This window comes from Callithrix jacchus, chromosome 12 (genome assembly GCF_049354715.1).
Source record: "Callithrix jacchus isolate 240 chromosome 12, calJac240_pri, whole genome shotgun sequence".
NCBI classification, from domain to species: Eukaryota; Metazoa; Chordata; class Mammalia; order Primates; family Cebidae; genus Callithrix; species Callithrix jacchus.
In genome coordinates, this window is record NC_133513.1 from 2,865,241 (window position 1) to 2,884,971 (window position 19,731).

The 19,731-nt window shown below is 56.7% G+C and overlaps 1 protein-coding gene across 5 annotated transcripts in view; it reads left to right on the forward strand.

Moving 5' to 3' along the window:
* Positions 1 to 18,512, forward strand: part of RAB40C (RAB40C, member RAS oncogene family) — a 37,185-nt gene extending 18,673 nt beyond the window's left edge. For 4 of the 5 annotated variants that reach the window (XM_035266363.3, XM_035266360.3, XM_035266362.3 and 1 more), the window contains exons 3-7: positions 6,152 to 6,212; positions 7,159 to 7,219; positions 14,442 to 14,519; positions 14,865 to 15,087; positions 16,591 to 18,512. In XM_035266363.3, the coding sequence (XP_035122254.1) occupies positions 6,152 to 6,212; positions 7,159 to 7,219; positions 14,442 to 14,519; positions 14,865 to 15,087; positions 16,591 to 16,871 (704 nt within the window). In that variant the 3' untranslated portion in view covers positions 16,872 to 18,512. The remainder of the gene's footprint in view (positions 1 to 6,151; positions 6,213 to 7,158; positions 7,220 to 14,441; positions 14,520 to 14,864; positions 15,088 to 16,590) is intronic. The other variant, XR_013524492.1, reaches the window with a different exon arrangement.
* Positions 18,513 to 19,731: the final 1,219 nt, after the last annotated feature.

The following is a 19,731-nucleotide window of genomic DNA, read 5'->3' on the forward strand; positions in this document are numbered from 1 at the left end:
GAGCACAGGAGGTTTATTCTCTGGGAAAATCAAGTCATGGACACCAGACACCACTGGGCATGGCGGAGTACAGTGTGGCAGGGAACTGGTGGCCTGAGCAAGCCCCTCCAGCCTGGGAACCTGTGGCCCCCCTGGTCTGCAGATGGGAGCCCATGGAAGGATAACGGCAGGCTAACTGTCAGCCCAAAGCAGGCAGCCTCCAGATGCCGCCGGGAGCCCCAATTTAGAAGCCAGAGTCACATAGCTTCTTGGCGACTACTTAGGGTCTGTCCTTGAGAGTCACTAGAATGTGAGGAGAGACCCAGACAGCAGGAAAAGGAGCTCAGGGAAGAACATCCAGTTGCTATAAACATCTTACCATTAGCGTTGTCATAGATACCACCTCCCAAATGAGGAGTCATAAAGAGTTGGACGCTGCCAGAGGGAAATGCGCAGGGCACCGGAAGGAGTTTTTAGAAATTATAAATAACAGCACTTTTTTTTTTTTTTTGAGACAGAGTTTCGCTCTTGTTACCCAGGCTGGAGTGCAGTGGCGTGACCTCGGCTCACCGCAACCTCTGCCTCCTGGGTTCAGGCAATTCTCCTGCCTCAGCCTCCTGAGTAGCTGGGATTACAGGCACGCACCACCACGCCCAGCTAATTTTTTGTATTTTTAGTAGGGACGGGGTTTCACCATGTTGACCAGGATGGTCTCGATCTCTTGACCTCATGATCCACCCGCCTTGGCCTCCCAAAGTGCTGGGATTACAGGCTTGAGCCACCGCGCCCGGCTGAACAGCACTTTTTTTTTTGAGATGGAGTCTTGCTCAGTCACTCAAGTGAAGTGGCATAATCTCGGCTCACTGCAGCCTCTGCCTCCTGGGTTCAAGCAAATTCTCTGCCTCAGTCTCCCAAGTAGCTGGGATTATAGGCGCCCACCACTATGCCCGGCTAATTTTTTGTACTTTAGTAGAGACTGGGTTTCACCATCTTGGCCAGGCTGATCTTCAACTCCTGGCCTCATGGTCCACCTGCCTCAGCCTCCCAAAGTGCCGGGATTATGGCACCTGGCCTTTTTTTTTTTTTTTTGAGAGAGTTTTGCTCTTGTTGCCCAGGCTGGTGTGCAATGGCCAGGATTTTGGCTCACTGGCCAAAATCCTGTGATTCTACTGCCTTAGCCTCCCAAGTAGCTGGCACTACAGTTGTATGCCACCACGCCAGGCTAATTTTGTATTTTTAGTAAAGACGGAGTTTCTCCATGTTGGACAGGCTGGTCTCGAACTCCTGACCTCAGGTGATCCTCCCGCCTTGGCCTCCCAAAGTGCTGGGGTTATAGGCTTGAGGCACCATGCCCAGTCATAAGCAGCACATTTTTAAAAAGCCATAGAAGATCCAGAAAAGAAAGTTGAGGACATCTCCCAGAAAATAGAATAAAAAGAGATGAAAAACAGCTGGACAGGTGTGGTGGCACAGATGACCCTCACTGGCACCCTTGGCTTTTCACTGAACAGGGTATTAGCCTAGGGCATTTCCCAGCGAAGGCTCCAGGCCTCTCCCAGGTCACTGCTCTGTGCCTCCAGGGGCTCCTCCCTCTGCCCTGCCCCACCCTGTCACCCGCTTGCCCTGGCTCTGCCTGGAAAATTGAGACCTTCTAGGCCAAGGGCCCCCTCCCCAGGCCAAGGTATCATCTTCAGGATCCTGACACCTGTCCCTCCTCTGAGAATCCAGACCTTTTCCGGAGCCACATCCTGGGGCCAGGAGGGCTCCATGTGGTCAGTGGCTGTGGGTTACTGGGAACAAGACAGTCGGCTGACTGTGCTTGGAGAACAGGTCACTGTCTGAGTCTAAATGGTATCCATGGGGACGCCACTTCAGTCTTCTTAAACTTCTCCTCTCCAGTGTTGTGGAGAGTCCAGTTCTGACGTGCAGTTTGCCACCAGGTGTGGAGCCTGTGGGGTGGATGGGTGCCTCCCTCCTCAGCAGGTCAGAAGGTCCCATGGGTGCCCGCCACAGACACCCAGTGGAAGGACCAGCTTGGAGCCACCTCTGATCGAAGAGCCCAGCAGTCTAGAGGCCCCACCTCTGCGTGTGGCCAGCGTGGTCCCCAGGCTTTCCTTGGCACCCCCACCCCTCTTGCAGCAGCCCGGGCTCCTGGTGGGCCTGAGCTACGGCGCCATCTAGGGGTGGCCTAGGGGAGTCCCACGCCTTCAGCATCTGTCCTGCAGTTGTTTCTGGTGCCCACCTGCCTGGCTGGATTGGCACATGGAGTTGACCGTCAAGGACAAGCAGCCACAGCCTTTGTGGGAATTGCCATGTCCAACCTTGGCCTCTCAGGTCAGCCTCATGGGGGTTGGCCAGGACCAAAAGGACCAAGGCCCCTCCGTCCACGGATCCTGCTTGACAGAAGCCGAAGGAGGAGGGAGGTGTGGGAAGGGTGTGGACGGCATGAGCACGGTTCCTTCCTGAACAGTGTTGTTTCATTTGTGAGTAGGCACATGACACCTCCCCTCGCCTTATAGAATCATGTGCACACATGCAGCGTGCAGCCTGGTGTTGGAACCATTCTGAAGAGCACAGTTCAAGGCCAGGCTCAGTGTCTCATGCCTATGATCCCAGCATTTTCAGAGTCCAAGGTGGGTGGATCGCAAGGTCAGGAATTTGAGACCAGCCTGGCAAATATGGTGAAACCATGTCTCCACTAAAAATACAAAAATTTGCTGGACGTGGTGGTATGCGACCATAATCCCAGCTACTTAGAAAGTTGAGGCAGAATTGCTCGAACCCAGGAGGCGGAGAGTGTAGTGAGCCGAGATCAACGCCACTGTATTCCAGCCTGGGTGAAAGAGGGAGACTCCATGTTAAAAAAAAAAAGCACAGTTGAGCAGCACGCAGCACACTCTGGGTGGGGCCAGCTTCCCCACTTCCCGCTTCCCCACGCTCGTGGGCACTTGCTGCAGCTGCCCCTTTCCCTGGGGCTGGGTCGTGGTGGTGGCTTTGTGTTTCTCTGCTGGACGATGATGTGGAATTCCTTTTCTTTCCTTTTTTTTGTATTTTTAGTAGAGACGGGATTTCACCGTGTTAGCAAGGATGGTCTTGATTTCCTGACCTTGTGATCCGCCCGCCTCAGCCTCCCAAAGTGCTGGGATTACAGGTGTGAGCCACCGCACCCAGCCTGGAATTCCTTTTTACATACTTCTTGGCCATCTGTATATCTTCTTTGGGGAAATGTCTATTCAATTCCATCACCCTTTTTTCAAAGTATAATTTCCACATTTTTTCCCTCAGAGGATAGTTTGGCTTCAGTCCTTAAGGACGCAGCTCCTATGTTGGCCTTGATGGGGGTCTTGGGTACAACCCAGCTCTAGACTTGGGTGGAGTGCGTGGCCCTGGACTTGAGGAGCAGGATTCCTGACGGGCTTGCTGTGAGGGGCACCACTGGGGCACTGATGCATCTTCACATGAGGCTTGGGAAGCATGCAGGCGGCGCAGATGCTGGCTTCCAAAATGTCCCCAAGGGCTGCAGCCTCTACTGCATGCCTGATGATGAACTGCTTAATGGTGGTGTCCCTGGACACGCGTTAGGCGCAGTGCCTGCAGTGATGGGCTGCTCACAGCCGTGGCTCTTTTTGGCACAACATTTTCCTTCTTGTACAGGAAACAAGGACCCGAGAGAAATCATCGTCCATTCTAAAATCAGGATGTGATGTGTGGTTTTCTGTTGTTGAATTGGAGTTCTTTGTGGACTCTGGATATCAGTCCCTAGGAGATGTGTGATCTGCAGGCATTTCCTTCCATCCCTGGGTTGCGTTTTTCTCTCTGTCGATGGGGTCCTTTGATGCATGAGAGCAGGCTTTGATGTGCAGTTAGGAGTTGGCCAGGCAGAAGGACGGTGTGAGTGGGAGCACTGATGCCTGAAGAAGGGCGCCGCAGGGAAGGAGGCCGCACGGTTGGCTCGTAAGGGTGGGCCCCACACAGAGAGACAAATGTGCACAGACACAGGCACAGTGCAGGTGCGCTCTGTGGGAGGGCTTCGCTTATGTTTACAGAGTGCCCATTTCCAAGCCCCCAGGGAGAAAGTGTTATAAAAAGGCAAAACAGTCCGGGCGTGGTGATTTACGCTTCTAATCCCAGCACTTTGTGAGGCCGAGGTGGGCAGATCACGAGGTCAGGAGATCAAGACCATCCTGGCCAATATGGTGAAACCCTTTCTCTATTAAAAATTCAAAAAAATTAGCTGGGCATGGTGGCACACACCTGTAGTCCCAGCTACTCAGGAGGCTGAGGCAGGAGAATCGCTTGAACCCGAGAGGTGGAGATTGCAGTGAGCCGAGATGGCACCACTGCACTACTGCCTGGGCGGCAATGCAAGACTCCATCTCAAAAAAAGGAAAAGGCAAAACACGAATGGTATTTTTAAGGTGGAGGAAGAACTGAGCCCTAAAGGTAGAAGCTTCTGGAAAGTTTAAGATGTCACATCTGAGCCAGGTGTGGTGGCTCACCCCTGTAATCCCAGCACTTTGGGAGGCTAAGGTGGGCAGATCCTGAGGTCAGGAGTTTAAGACCAGCCTGACCAACATGGTGAAACCCCGTCTCTACTTAAAAATACAAAAATTAGGCCAGGTGTGGTGGCTCACGCCTGTAATCCCAGCACTTTGGGAGGCCGAGGCGGGTGGATCACGAGGTCAAGAGATCGAGACCATCCCGGTCAACATGGTGAAACCCCGTCTCTACTAAAAATACAGAAAATTAGCTGGGCATGGTGGCGCACGCCTGTAATCCCAGCTACTCAGGAGGCTGAGGCAGGAGAATTGCCTGAACCCAGGAGGCGGAGGTTGCGGTGAGCCGAGATCACGCCATTGCCCTCCAGCCTGGGTAACGAGAGCAAGACTCCATCTCAAAAAAAAAAAAAAAAAAAAAAAATACAAAAATTAGCCAGGTGTGGTGGCGTGTACCTGGCATCTCAGCTAGTTGGAAGGCCGAGGCACGATAATTGCTTGAACCCAGGAGGTGGAGGTTGCGGTGAGCCGAGAGCTTGCCATTGCACTGCAGCCTGGGCGACAGAGCGAGACCCCATCTACAAAAGAAAAAAAAAAAGATGTTGTCTCTGTCTTAAGTGTCCAGAATTGTCTTCTCCTTTCAATTTTTCTTAAACTGACATTTTCCCATAAAAGTGTAAGGAAATAAAAAGTAATGATGTGGGCCGGGCACCGTGGCTCACACCTGTAATCCCAGCACTTTGGGTAAATCACCTGTGGTCAGGAGTTCATCACCAGCCTGGCCAGCATGGTGAAACCCCATCTCTACCACAATCACAAACATTAGCTGGGTGTGGTGACAGGTGCCGGTAATCCCAGCTACTCAGGACGCTGAGGCGGGAGAATCATTTGAACCCCAAGGCGGAGGTTGCAGTGAGACCGTATCATTGCACTCCAGCCTGGGTGACAGAGCAAGACTCTGTCAAAAAACAAAAACAAAACAAAACAGAAAATACCCAGGGAAATTGGCCAAAAACACAACAACAACAAAAGTAGCGAGGTGGCAGGTAGGTAGCTGGCGGCTGTCCGAGGTCAGTCCTGAGCAGTGGCGTTTTTAAACTTGCTCGGCCCCGCTCAGTGCTGCAGCACGCTGCCCTTGTCAGTTCCTGAGCTCTGCGAACCAAGACTTGGAAACACATTCGCCTTCGAGAATTCATTTCAAAAGGCATACCAAGCAGGTCAGGCTGGAAATAAGGCACTGCCCTTTCTCCAGACACCCTGGAGTCCACACCCTGCCTTTGCCCAGTGTCCTCTGAGGGAGAGGCCCTGTGCCTTGCACCTGGCGCAGGCCACAGGTGGAGGGAGGCCCCCTTCCGGGCAAGCCGTGCCCATGGAGAGGCTGGCCTGGCAGGCCGTGGGGCCCCGATGGCCTGACCTTGTTTCAATCATGCTTCTGCTCTGCCCTGCCCTGCCCTGCTCTGCTTTGCCCGTGGCCCGTGTGCAGAAGTGGGCAGGCCTAGGTTGCTGGGCCAGAACCCCGAGATTGCCCCTTGTCCCACTGGCTGAGTGTGGGGGGAGCTGCTTCTCCACATCCTCTGCATGGGTCTCGGCCCTGCGAGGCAGGTGGCTGAGGCTGGTCTCGCGGGCACTCGCTCCAGGAATGGCACGTCCCCTCAGCGCCCTGTGCTTCCTCACAGGGATTGACTACAAGACCACCACCATCCTGCTGGACGGCCGGCGCGTGAAGCTGGAGCTCTGGTGAGTCGGGGCTGCAGCACTTCGGTTCCGGGGTGGGGACAGCAATGCCGAAGGAAGGATGGACCTTAGAGAAACAGGAAGGTATCTTGTTTACGTTTCACTCGGAAGAGCCACTTACACGGCCCCTGTTTAAACATAGAGTGGATTTTGCTCCAAGAGGCAAAAGGCAAAAGTTCTGGGCACTGTGTTCCCAGAGATCCCAGCCTCCTTTCTGCCCCAGAAGACCTGATTCCATGGTGGCTGTGGACCCCTTCCCTCCCCTTCTGCTGGCTTTACCTTAAAGAGCATTTCCTGGCTGGGTGCGGTGGCTCACCCCTGTAATCCCAGCACTTTGGGAGACAGAGGAGGACGGATCACTTGAAGTCAGGAGTTTGAGACCAGCCTGGTCAACATGGTGAAACCCTGTCTGTACTAAAAATACAAAAATTAGGTATGGTGGTGGGCACCTGTAATCCCAGCTACTCGGGACGCTGAGGCAGGAGACTTGCTTGAGCCCAGGAGATGGAGGTTGCAGTGAGCAGAGATTAAGTCACAGTTCTTCAGCCTGGACGACAGAGCGAGACTCTGTCTCAAAAAAAAAAAAAAAGCATTTCCCAGAAATTGAGTGTTGAGATGTAAATGCCCACAGGGGTGGGGTTCCCCAGCCTGTCAAAACAGTCTCCTGGGGCTCCCAGGTTCATTTGGGGAGCTCGCTCACTCACCAGGTAGGCAGAGGCTCCTTCTGCTGCCTGCCTGGCTCAGCGGCATGGCGCCAGGCTGCTGTGAAGTGTGCAGACGACGCCTCTTAGCACAGCCCCATTGCACCTGTCCCGGCCGCCCACTCCCCTCAGGACATCTAGGGGTCAGGGAGACGAGGCCAGGAGGTGAGCCTCTCACGGGGACCACAGTGCAGGCGCAGAGGCTGCGCTGCCGTGGCCCCTTCCCATCCCCTCCCTGTGTGTTTCAGGGACACGTCGGGCCAGGGCCGCTTCTGCACCATCTTCAGGTCCTACTCCAGGGGCGCTCAGGTAAGACCAGCACCGCTCTTTCTGTTGCTTTTCAAAAGGATGTTTCTCCTGATTCTTTCTGGATGTGAGTTGCTGCCCTGTCAAACTCCCAAGCGCTTTCTAAGGATAGTTTCACATTTGTTTTTTGTTCCATTGTTTTGACACAGAGCCTCACTCTGTCACCCAAGCTGGAGTGCAGTGGCACACATGATCTCGGCTCACTGCAGCCTCCCCTCCCAGGTTCAAGTGATTCTCCTGCCTCAGCCTCCTGAGTAGCTGGGATTACAGGGGTGGTGGGTGCACTCAGGGCCATGTGTGTGCAGGTGTGTGCACAGGTGTGGCGGGTGTGCTAGGCCACCCTGGTTTCCCTCTGTCTCCTCTGGGCCTCCAGCACACTTTTGTGCTGACTGGATCTCTGGTGAATATGAGGCCAGAAGGAGGGGAAAGGATATGAAGCCCATGGGAACAGACCTGCCGTGGCCACTGTTGTTGCTCAATGAGAGGGATTCGAGCAGGTCAGTCCGGTCTGTGATGCCCCTGAGACTTCTGGAAGAGCCAAGGGAGATCCTCCAGGGCCAGATCCTGAGCCTGGAGCCCCCCATGTGGGCCCAGGGAGGCTGCCTGGGTCTGGAATCTGGATCTTTGGGGGAAGGTTTAGGTGTGCGCTCTGCAGCTTCTGGCTCAGGTGGGTCTGCTCTGGGCAGGAAGGTGCCCCAGGTGGGAGGGGGACAGACCCTGGAGCTTCATCCCTGGCAAGCTCATTCCCTTCTGTTTCTACACTGAAGTGTAGTCGGTGTCGGCTCTGCTGTTTTCTACCTGCTGGTGGTGGGTGGGAAGAACCCCAGGGTGGGCAGGGTAGCACCCTGTCCCAGGAGTTCCCTCAGAGATATTGGTGACTCCCTCATGGTAGCAGAAGGGCCTGCCTGAGTGCCATGGCTGTGATGCACGGAGCTGGCAGGTGGAAGACTCGAAGGTGCCTTCCTTGGGCCCTGCTTGCTATTGAAGGAGTAGCTGTGGCCGGACGAGGCTCACGCTTGTCATCCCAGCGCTGTGCGAGGCCAAGGTGGGAAGATCACGAGGTCACCCATTGGAGACCAGCCTGGTCGACACACTGAAATCCTGTCTCTACTGAAAATATAAAAAGTAGCCGGGCATGGTGGCGGGCGCCTGTAGTCCCAGCTACTTGGGACGTTGAGGCAGGAGAATCACTTGAATCTGGGAGAAGGAGGTTGCAGTGAGCTGAGATCGTGCCATTGCACTCCAGCCTGGGTGACAGAACTAGACCCCGTCTCAAAAAAAAAGAAAAACAAGATGGAGGAGCTGTGTGGGTGATTTATGTCTACAAAAAAATGCCTTATTGCCTTCCTTTTGCTTTTAAGTATTTCATGATTTTTCTACAGTAAACAAATGCCATTTTGGTAATAAAAAAAGAAACTGGGGCGTGGTTTTCTTGGATGACAATAAGCGTTGTTGGGGAGATACCGGGAAAGGCAGCGGGCAGCTGAACCTGATGGGGCTCCACCGTGGGTGTCCCAGCTCCCACATAGGGAGGTCTGAGGGACATGAGGGCCAGCAGTTGTGATTTCTGTTCAGCTGCTTGAGAACTTACAAAAAAAGGCAGTGCCAGGCATGGTGGCTCACACCTATAATCCCAGCACTTTGGGAGGCCAAGGAGGGCAGATCACAATGTCAGGAGTTCAAGACCAGCCTGGCCAATATGGCGAAACCCTGTCTCTACTAAATGTACAAAAATTAGCTGGGCGTGGCAGTGTGCACCTGTAGTCCCAGCGACTGGGAAGCCGAGGCAGAAGAATTGTTTGAACACAGGAGGCGAGGCTACAGTGAGCCAAGGTCACACCACTGCACTCCAGCCTGGGCGACAGAGTGAGACTCTGTCTCAAAAAAAAAAAAGCAGTTCACAAGCTCTGCATTTGCCAGGCTGAGGTTCTGGAAAGCAGGCTCTGTTATCTCCGTGTTCTTTCCAAAGCATCTGGCACAACCAGTTATGGCTGTGTTTTGCCTTGTTGATTCTGGAAGTTCTTAGCTGTCATTTTCTGGATGAGAGGAGCAGGTTGCAGACCCAGGTGCACATGTTGGTCCTTGGTGAAGGGTGCCAGGCGCTTCCTGGCAGCCTTGCCTTGGGAGAAGCACCTGAGCCCCGAGGTGTGGCCTCTGGCTACCATGACTGAGCGTTGGGGCCACCCCGGGAGCCCACCACTCTGCTGCGTCTCCTGCCTGGTGAGCAGTGGTGAGGTGAGGGCGCATCCAGCTGAGGCGCAGAGCCGGGGTTTGCACCACGGCTTCTCCCACAGCCCTTGATAAGACGCAAGCAAGGACTGTCTGTCCCAGCCAGGTTTCCTCACTCTGCCGCCCTCTCTTGCCAGTGGAGAGGCCTGGCAGGTCCCCACAGCCTGGGTCTTGCAGATGGCACCAATGAAGGCCACTGGCCACTGCCCGCTGTTGTCACCTGTCGCACAGCAGCAGTCCCGTGGCTCTTCCCACAAGGCCCTTTACGTTCTGCCGAAGGCCAGGCTTCCTAGTCTTCCTGGCTGTGTCCAGTTTTCTATTGCTGAGATCCTAGGCGGTCCCTCTCAGAAGCAGTGCCAGCCACTGACAGGATGAGCAGGTCACCCAGGTGCGGGTCCCTGGGGCTTGCTGGGTATGTGGAGGGTGGGGCAGGCTCCCTGTACCTGCAGTGTGGCTGATGGGGCGTGCTGTCCTGTTTAGCTGAGAATTTGGGGTTGTAGGGCTGAGGGCCCCTTAGGGTTGTGGGGTGTCCCTTATGCTGTGCTGAGGCGCAGGATCTGAGAAATAAAGAGACAGGACACAGAAGTACAAGGAAAACGCAGCTGGGCTCAGGGAGGCCACACCACCTATCAGCAGAGTCAGGCAAGGCCCCGAATGTCCAGAAGCGCGAGTAGTTATTGTGTATAGGTTAGGGGGCAGGGCAGTGAGTGAAGTCACCTTTAAGGATAGTGATAGGGTCGTGAGCAATAAAACATGGGGTCCACCCCCATTAGGTCACCTAGGCCAGGAGGTGGACAGTGTACAGCAAGGGGCCCGTTCCCATTAGGTCATCGAGGCATGGAGGTGGGCCGTGTGCAGTAGGGGGTCCACCCCCATTAGGTCACCAAGGCATGGAGGTGGGCCGTACGCAGTGAAGAGGGTGCAGTGCGCAATACCTCTATCTATGGGCAAACTACTCCTAAGTAGATCTATGGGAGGATGCTTAAGTCCACAGCAGTGACAGAGCTGTCAGGGTTACCGCCACCTGCTGGCAGCTTCCAGTGGGTTCTATGGGAAGATGCTTTTCGAGCAGCACAGCAGCAAGAGCTGATAAGTTCACAGTCACAAGGTGGATTGCCGGTCTGAGGGCAGCTTTCACCAAGAACTGGAGCAGGGTCCTACAGCTCCTTTGTCAGGAGGAGTGGCTCTCGCCCAGGCCTGCCATACAGCGGGTATCTTTATGATTCTGAACGCTGCCGCCTGGGCCATGGGTTCTTGTCCTGGTGTAACTGTTTTCCCTTAAATCATGCTCTGCACTGTGTCTGCTCCAGACATTCCTCGCACTATAAGAGGCTTATTCCTTAATTCATGCTGTGTACCGTGTCCACTCTAGGCATTCCTCTGATTATGAACTGAGATACACTTACACATATGTATAGGGAAATGACTGAGTGGTAAGATCTTCTTTAGGCGCTCATTCTATGAACTGACATGATTATATATAGGGGATTATATAAAGGGAAATAACTGAGTAGTAACACTATAAACTGAGAGATTTTCCAAGCCCTAATTCTGTAAACTAACATGTGATTATATAAAGGATTATATAAAAGGACATAACAGATATTCTTCAGGCCTTCATTGTGCCAGGGTTCTGCTTAGCTCTCCTTCCTTGGTACCTGTATAGGGGGTTACCCACAGGGGTCAGCGGGCTTAGCAGCAGGAAGGGTGTGGCCAAGTGCCGTGTCTCCTTCGGGATGGAAGCGTGGGTTTGTTTCCCTGAGAAGGGTTTATGTGGAGAGGGTACCGGAGGCCTGCGTGCTGCTGGCTTGGTGGCGCACAGGCAGGCAGACATGAGTGGGGACCGCTGGGCAGTACCTCCCATTTTCCATGTCACTTGCTTCTGAGCAGAGCCTGGGTGTGGGGACGCAGGCAGGAGGGCTTCACTCTGGCTGGCTGTACCTTGGGAGCTTGACCCCCAGGGATGGAAGGTGCATCTGTTTGTCAAAATTCATCGAAATATCCAAACCTCGGATCTTTATATTTTCTGCTTTGTAAGTTACAGCTCAGTAAAGAGTGATAGCGAAAAGGGCACCCACGCTTTGGCCCAGCAGTTCTACTTCTGGGAATTTATCTTGTAGGTCGAGTTGATGCACTCAGATGTGTATTGCCAGTGTTACCCTTGAGCCAGCGCAGTACCGGCTAATGAGCAGGCGAGAGGGCTGGGCCTGAGCCCGGGGCGTGCAGGTGGGAGCAGTGCGCGGGCCTCCACCCTGCCCGAGAGGTGTGAGTGGCACCCTGGACACATGTGCAGATGCTGAGGAAACTGACTGTCCAGAGTGGCTCCTGGGGGGGCCTGGAGCAGGGGAGAGCTTGTCCTGATTCATCCTCTAGAGCACTTGCTTGCAAGTTCTTTTTTTTTTTCTTTCTGAGACGGAGTCTTGCTCTGTCTCCAGGCTGGAGTGTAATGGTGCAATCTCGGCTCACTGCAGCCTCCACCTCCCAGGTTCGAGTGATTATCCTGTCTCAGCCTCCCATGTAGCTGGGATTACAGGCATGTGCCACCCAGCTAATTTTTGTATTTTTATTAGAAACAAGGTTTCACCGTGTTGGCAAGGACGGTCTTGATCTCTTGACCTTGTCGTCTGCCCTCCTCAGCCTTCCGAAGTGCTGGGATAACAGGCATGAGCCACCGTGCCCGGAACTTGCTAGTTTTTAAAAAATCAGAGTATGTGTTACAGTTATCATTTTTAGAAAATAGAAGGCAGAGGAAGAGTTTATTTGCCCCTCTGCCCTGAGATACCTGGTTGAGCATACAGTTTGCTAGGTGGGTTCTGATCTCCAAGAGTCTCCTTTTGGTTTCTCACTCTGTGGTGGTGATTTGGGTCCCTGTGGCCTTACCATGACCCACGCTGCAGCAAGCCTTCATGTCCTCCTGTGCCATCGCCCCTGCCCGTAACCCCTGCCCCTCAGATACGGCCATCCCAGGAAGGAGGGGCGTGCTCAGGGCAGCAGCCAAGAGGTGTGGCCAGGGCCCCCCAGCCTCACTGCACACTCGGAGCCTGAGCCAGCTGTCAGCCAGGAGGCGGACCTTCTGTTCTCTTTCTAGAATTTTCAGTGTCATGGGAACAGTGGTGTTTGCCACAGAAAACATGGGTCAGCATAAAAAGTCACTCCCTCTCCAGCCTTTTAGCATTTGTTTTGTGTCCATATAAGCTTCTTCAGTGTAATACATTGTGTGTTTATATTTTTATTTTTAAAAAATCAGGCTGGGCTGGGCACAGTGGTTCACACCTGTAATCCCAGCACTGTAGGACAATGAGGCAGGAGTATCACTTGAGGCTGGGAGTTCAAGACCAGCCTGGGCAACATAGCCAGACCCCATCCTAAAAATTTTGTTGAAACTTAGCCAGGCGTGGTGGCTGACACCTGTAGTCCCAGCCACTCGGGAGGCTGAGGCAGGAGGACTGACTGGGCCGCAGTGAGCCGTGGTCACACCACTGCACTCCAGCCTGGGTGACAGAGGGAGACCCTGTCCCAGGAAAAGGAAGTGCAGTCAGCAGCGCCCGGGACCTGCGTTCTCAGCCCACGTGGGCCGCATCTCTCTCCTTGGCCGGCACACACGCTTCTAAACGCACTGCTGCTGTTTCCGTCTGCACGGCACATGTCACTGCTGCTTACTCGGCTGTCCCCTGAGGCTGGACATTTAATGTGTGTCTGCTTTGTTGTTGTCAACGCCACGGTGTCGGGCATCCTCAGTCATTTCCCAGTCGTGGGCTTGCCTCGCAGGAGGGTGGGCTGTGCGCTTTGGTCTCCCCCTCCCCCAGCAGCAAATGATCCCCCCAGTCCCTGTGCCCCACGCTGCAGGGTTAACCCCTGGGTGTGCATTCGTTTATTCTAAACCTTATGATTTATCACCCACCAGACTGGCTTGGCCATGTCTGTCCTCGAAGGGCCTCTCACAGGAAGAGGTGTCCTTCCTGAGCTGCTGCTTCATCCCAAGCAAGGCCTTCACCCTGGGAGCTTAGTGATTTCAATCTTGTTCTGTACAGGGCCTGGGGCTGCAGTTGAGTCTTCCAGAAATTGAAAGACGGTTCTAAGAGGCTCTAAAGACCCTGATTTTCAGGTGGAGAGCGCCCTCTTCCTTCAGCCTCAGCCACGCTTTCCTCCCTGCCCCTTGTGTGGGACAGACTCTCCTGTGAAGGTTTCGTCAGCCTAGGAGTGGGGTGGATCCCAGCTCATTGGCTGGACCTGGTTGAAGAACTGTAGGGTAGGAGTGGACAGTGGGGAGAGGCGGGTGCAGGGGAATGGGTCTTTGATGTCACCGTTGCGCCCAGCGGGGCTCTGAGTGTGAGCAGCGTGCTCCCCCGTGCTGCTGGAGAGCCGTGACTGTCGCTGCTGCAATATTTAGGGCAGGTGGAGACAGCCCAAAGCTGAGCTCCAGGTAATTGGTCTCTAAGGGATGTGGCAGAAGGTCCCCGTGGCAAATCCGGCTCTGCCTGTAGCTGGGGGAGCATCACAGAAACTGTCCTGGGGTGACTGGCTTTCTGATTTCCAAGTTTTAGGTTGGAAAACTCAGAAATGCCCCACCCAGCTCTGTCCTGAGTACCCCCAGGGGGAGTTCACTGATGGACTGGCGGAGGGGACACTGAGCTTCCACAGCTGCAGCTCCAGGCCTCATGTCCCCCAGCCGCCAGGACCCCTCATCTCCCTGCCCAGGGAGCCTCCACAGGCTGATGCCTCCAGGGGAGGGAGGGGAAGCAGCGTTGATGACACCATGGAAGGCATGCACCCTTCTGCTGCTGTCCTCGCCTGGTGACCCCGGGGCAGGGTGGGAGGCGGGGCTGCACCGGCTCTGTGTGGAGGGTACCACCTGTCTGCCCAACCACCAGGTCCTGAGCATCCTTGGCCCTGCCCGGGAGCCACATCCCCTGCACCTGAGCATCCCTGGGCCTGGGCCGGCCGTGTGTGTTGGTGACCGCTGCACCCCTGGTGATGACCCAGGTCTCTGTTGCAGGGGATCCTCCTGGTGTATGACATCACCAACCGCTGGTCCTTTGATGGCATTGACCGCTGGATCAAGGAGATCGACGAGGTAGGCCTGGGTCAGGGGAGCCCTCCCGGGGAAGGCAGGCTGGATGGAGGTGCCTGGGCCCCAGGGAGCCTCTGTATTCACGCCTGCTGCCCTTCCTGTAGCCCCAGCTCTGAGCCCACGGCCTGCGCCTGCGCATGCTGGTCACTGTGCACTCGACGGCTGGGCACCGGCCAGAGGCTCTGAGGCCACCCATAAGGGCCTGTACTATGGGGCCTGAGCCCTGGGCTCTGCCCCCCTCGACCTCCCACGGTCCCCACCCCATCTGTCCCAACAGTGAGGGCCCTGCCACGGCTGGGGGGTGGGTGGTGCTCTGTGTTCGTGTCTTTGCTGAGTTCTGTGCCCCAGCATGCGCCTGGAGTGCCCCGGATCTTGGTTGGAAACCGGCTGCACCTGGCCTTCAAGCGCCAAGTCCCGACGGAGCAGGCCCGCGCCTACGCAGAGAAGAACTGCATGACCTTCTTCGAGGTCAGCCCCCTGTGCAACTTCAACGTCATTGAGTCCTTCACAGAGCTGTCCCGCATCGTGCTCATGCGGCACGGCATGGAGAAGATCTGGAGGCCCAACCGAGGTGGGTGGGTGTGGAACCCCAGGCTGCGGAGGCCGGTGGGGGCAGGCGGGCAGTGAGACCCCGTGAGTGAGGTTCAGGCAGGTCCCTCGGCCACACACAGTAGGGAATTGACTGGCGGCAGGACAGTGACTTGGTAAGAGCAGCCTTGGGGCAGAGGCAGAAGCGCCAGCGGGCACGGAGCCAGCTGGTCACCTCACCTCCCTCAGGGTACCGCAGTGGGCACGGAGCCAGCTGGTCACCTCCCTCAGGGTGCCGCAGTGGGCACGGAGCCAGCTGGTCACCTCACCTCCCTCAGGGTGCCACAGTGGGCATGGGGCCAGCTGGTCACCTCCCTCAGGGTGCCGCAGTGGGCACGGAGCCAGCTGGTCACCTCCCTCAGGGTGCCGCAGTGGCCTCGGCACTTTGGCTGGGAGGTCCTGGCCTTGCTGGTGCAGGCAGTGCATTCACACTCCTTCCCTGGTTCTGGGGCTGGTGTCGTCCCTTCAGAGGAGTACAGGGGCCATGCCTGAAGCTTTGTGTTATTTTGTCTGCTTTTCTGGCAGGCCACGTCCTTGATCAGAGGCTCCAGAGAAGCCCCCTCAGGGAGGTGGTACTGCTGTTCTTGTGGTGCTTCCCCGAAGGGTTCACTGCTGGGCAGAGAGAGGGTGGCTGACAGTGTCAGTGTCCTTTTTAAGAGAAAGCTCAGGCCGAGCTCTGTGGCTCACTCCTGTCATCCCAGCACTTTGGGAGAACATGTGGGTGGATCACCTGAGGTCAGGAGTTTGAGACCAGTGTGGTCAACATGGCAAAACCCCATCTCTACTAAAAATACAAAATTTAACTGGGCGTGGTGGCGCACACCTGTAGTCCCAGCTACTTGGGAGGCTGGGGTAGGAGAATTGCTTCAACCCGGGACGTAGAGATTGCAGTGAGCCGAGATTGTACCACTCCACTCCAGCCTGTACCAAAGAGTGAGACCTTGTCTCAAAAAACCAAAAGAGGAAACACGGGGAGCCATGAAGAGCCTAGTTGTACCCTGGGCCATCATAACACAGCCCCCATCCCTACGGAGCTCCTCTCCCCAGCTCTGCAGACTTGAGCTGGTCCCAGTCAAGCTAGATGGATTCAGAACCCAACCAGAGGAACAGAAGAGGCTCCAGAGCAGGTCGGCTTGAGGGGTCAGCTCACACAGCCCTCACTGGGAGCTGCAGGGTCCTGGCCAGGAGCTGGGCAGAGCCTCTGGAAGCCCCACAGCAGCACCCCCAGCATGCCTGGCTCTAGTGAGCAAGGCAGGGGACAGGGTGCCAGTGGACACATCTGTGCTGGGCAGAGAAGTGTGTGCGTCTGGGTGCTCCAGGAGCCTAGTCCTGGGGACGTCGCTAGGCATCCCTCGGGGAAGTACCACCTCCCTGAGGGGGCTTCTCTGGAGCCTCTGATCCAGGACGTGGCCTGCCATCCGTGCATCTCCCTGCTCGGGAACTCCCCACCACAGCCCCCTGGTCTGATGCTCCCTCTGCCCTGCAGTGTTCAGCCTGCAGGACCTCTGCTGCCGGGCCATCGTCTCCTGCACCCCCGTACACCTCATCGACAAGCTTCCGCTGCCCGTCACCATCAAGAGCCACCTCAAGTCCTTCTCGATGGCCAATGGCATGAATGCTGTCATGATGCACGGCCGCTCCTACTCCCTGGCCAGTGGGGCTGGGAGCGGCGGCAGCAAGGGGAACAGCCTCAAGAGGTCCAAGTCCATCCGCCCGCCCCAGAGTCCCCCGCAGAACTGCTCACGGAGCAACTGCAAGATCTCCTAGCAGAGACGGGTGGGGCCACCTGTGCAGATGCCGGGAGGGCTCGAGGTGGACACTCCCGCAGGGACACCGGGCTGGTGCTGCCTGTGTGAAGACTGGCCACAGAGCTGCCTTGGAAGCACTAGGCTTTCCCCGCACCTGAGCCGGGTGTGGGGAAGAGCATGCATGGAGCACGTGCGGCAGGTGGGAGGAGGGTACACGGCTGGGCTGCTGGTGCTTCTGGGAATCTTGGTCTGAAACAAGCTGGGCCTCTCCGACTGCCTGAGCTCAGCCGGTGGAGAGCCTGACTTGCCTTTCTTATTTATATACAGAACACTTCACCCTTTTTGTCCGTTTTAAGGGGCCTTCAGGGAAGCCCCGGTGTGTCCCTGTGGTGCACTGGTGACTTCATGGCCACACCAGCCATGGGGATGCACTTGGGACGCCTCGGGAGGGGATCTGTGACAGCGATGGGAAGCAGTCGCCCTGTGAATCCACGCACTGTGAATGGCAGGGCTGCTCAGAGGCTGGCGGAGCATACAGGGTCGGTGCTCCCTCTGGAGGCTTGGGTGACCTTGGCCCTGGCTCCCATGGGCCACTCCGACCTCAGTGGTCACTGTGCTGGCAGTGGATGGAGGGTGTGGCCCTGTGGTCAGAGCCCAAGCAACACTCAGGAGAGGGGAGAAGTGAGGTTGCTCCCCAAATCCCTTCTTCCTACACGGGGTTGAGAACCTTTGATGTGACCCCTTTGGGGACATTTACCACTCAAAACTCAGATCAGCGTCTCTTCCACCCTGGAGAGTGCAGAGCTATCTGTGGACTTACGAATACTTGACCGGCTGCAGCCCACCTGCCTCTGGCGGCATCTGGACCCCTGCACCCAAGTGCAGTCTCCTGTTCTCGGCAGCTTCTGTCGCTGGCTCTGGTGTCCCCACAGCTGCTGCTCGGCTGGGAGGTCACCCGGCATCGGGACCGTTCTGATCTGCTTCTTAGGGACGCGCCTGGAACTGCCTTGGCCATGTCGTGTGGGGGCCTCAGGAGGCCTCCTCAGAGCCCTACCAGCCCAGCACTGCTGCTGAGCCCCAGGCACGCAGGGCCGGCCACTGCTCTTCTGAAGTTAATTGGCTGCTCCTCCGCCCAGTGCTTCTGCCACACCTGCCCCAGTGGCCCTCTGCGGGGTTGCAGTCGCCTGGGACTGCCCTCCCTACCCCTGTGCACACCCGCAACACTGGTGCTCACCTCTACCTCCTGACCTCAGGCCGCACGGCATGGCATGGCTAGCACGCAGAAGGAGCCCTCCGGGGGCCCAGGACCCCCTCGGCTGGGACTCCACTGCACATGCTTCCCACAGAGGGTGCACCGGGCACCAGTGGACTTGAAGCCGCATGGCCCATTCCTGAGAGATGTGGGCCAGGGCCTGTGTGTGAGCTGCCAGATGAGCAAGGGAACCCTGGCCTCCTGATCCAGTGTCCCTGTCCTCGCCCCCACCAACCCCCGTCCTGTTCTGCCAGCAGGACCCGTGTTTGGGATTATGAACAAGACCTAGATGGGCTGCCATTCACGGTATCAACACTACCCTTACTGCTGTCAGACACTCGCCCCGGTCCTGTTCTTCCCGAACCGTTCGTTCTTTGTACAGTAAATGTCATTCATCCGTGGTCCCCACACTTTGTCCTGTGTAGGGGGAGTGGGTCTTGGCAGTGGCGGTGCCCTGTACCAGGGGCCAGTGCTGCTTTGTACCTGGCAAACTGACCCCCGGCCTTTGCTTTGCCTCCGTTCCCTCCGCTGACGGCCGACCTGCAGGTGTTAGTTGGGTTCACCTGGAAGTGAGGGCTGGTGCTGGGCTGGAGCGGCCAGGCCTGGTCACAGCCATTCTGCACTTCGTGGTGGTGTGGGCTCCAGCGGGGTTGTGCTGAGCCCTCACTCACAGCCCCCAGCAGCAGACAGCCTGGGGCAGACTGTCCCTAACAGCAGCAGGGACCCTAAAGGCCAGGCTCTGCAGTCATTCGGTCCCCTCAGAAAGAGAGCCGCCTGCACACTGGCCATCCTGGGCTGCCTGCTGTGCCCCGCCCAGGGGTGGGTGGACACCTCGGAGGTCACAGCTGACCCGGAACAGGACACTCCAGTCAGGACAGGGACCACAGCCTCTGGCTCAGGCACCTACCTGTGCTGTTCCGGGGGCACATCCCGGCCTTAAGCCCCTCTGGCAGCTCCAGCAGGGAGCGCTGTTTCAGATCTGGCCCAGCTGCCCCACCCCCACGCTGTCAGGGCCCACCCCAGATACCCTTGTAGGCAGGGACTGTGGCGCCTGGAGGCTGTCTCTGGGACTCATTCTGACCAGACCAGGCTCCTATTACCCTGCCTCACGGGTCAGAGGTCAGACACAGGGTCGTCGGGACATTTTCCATCCGGTCTCAGAGAAAACCACTCCCTGGGGCCCCAGACCTCTGCAGCCACAGAGGGTTTGGAAGGGCAGATTCCAGGCGGCCCTTTGTCCTGCTGCGCCAGGCAGGCCGGCCCCCTGCCCTCCCGACGAGGAGGAGCCAAGGTTGGGGGGATGTGTGCCCGCCGTTGGGGGGTGGGGGTGGGAACTGCGGCAGGCCAGGCCTTAGTGCCCCAGGACTCTTGCTCTTTTCAGCTGCAGACGCCCTTGGACTTGGCCTTCCTTCGGGTGGCGCCGTCCAGGGCTGCACAGTGTGTGGGCTGAAGCTCCAGCGTCAGCGTGAGGATGCTCTTGTGTTTGTGGGCGGCCGCAGGCCTCTTCCTGCTGCACCTGCCCTGCCTTGTGGACAGGCCTGAGCCCCAAGCCCTCAGCCTGGTTTCAGGGATGGGGTGGCAGAGCAGAGGAGGCGGGGCTGCGCTGGGAGTCCTGCAGGCCCCTGTG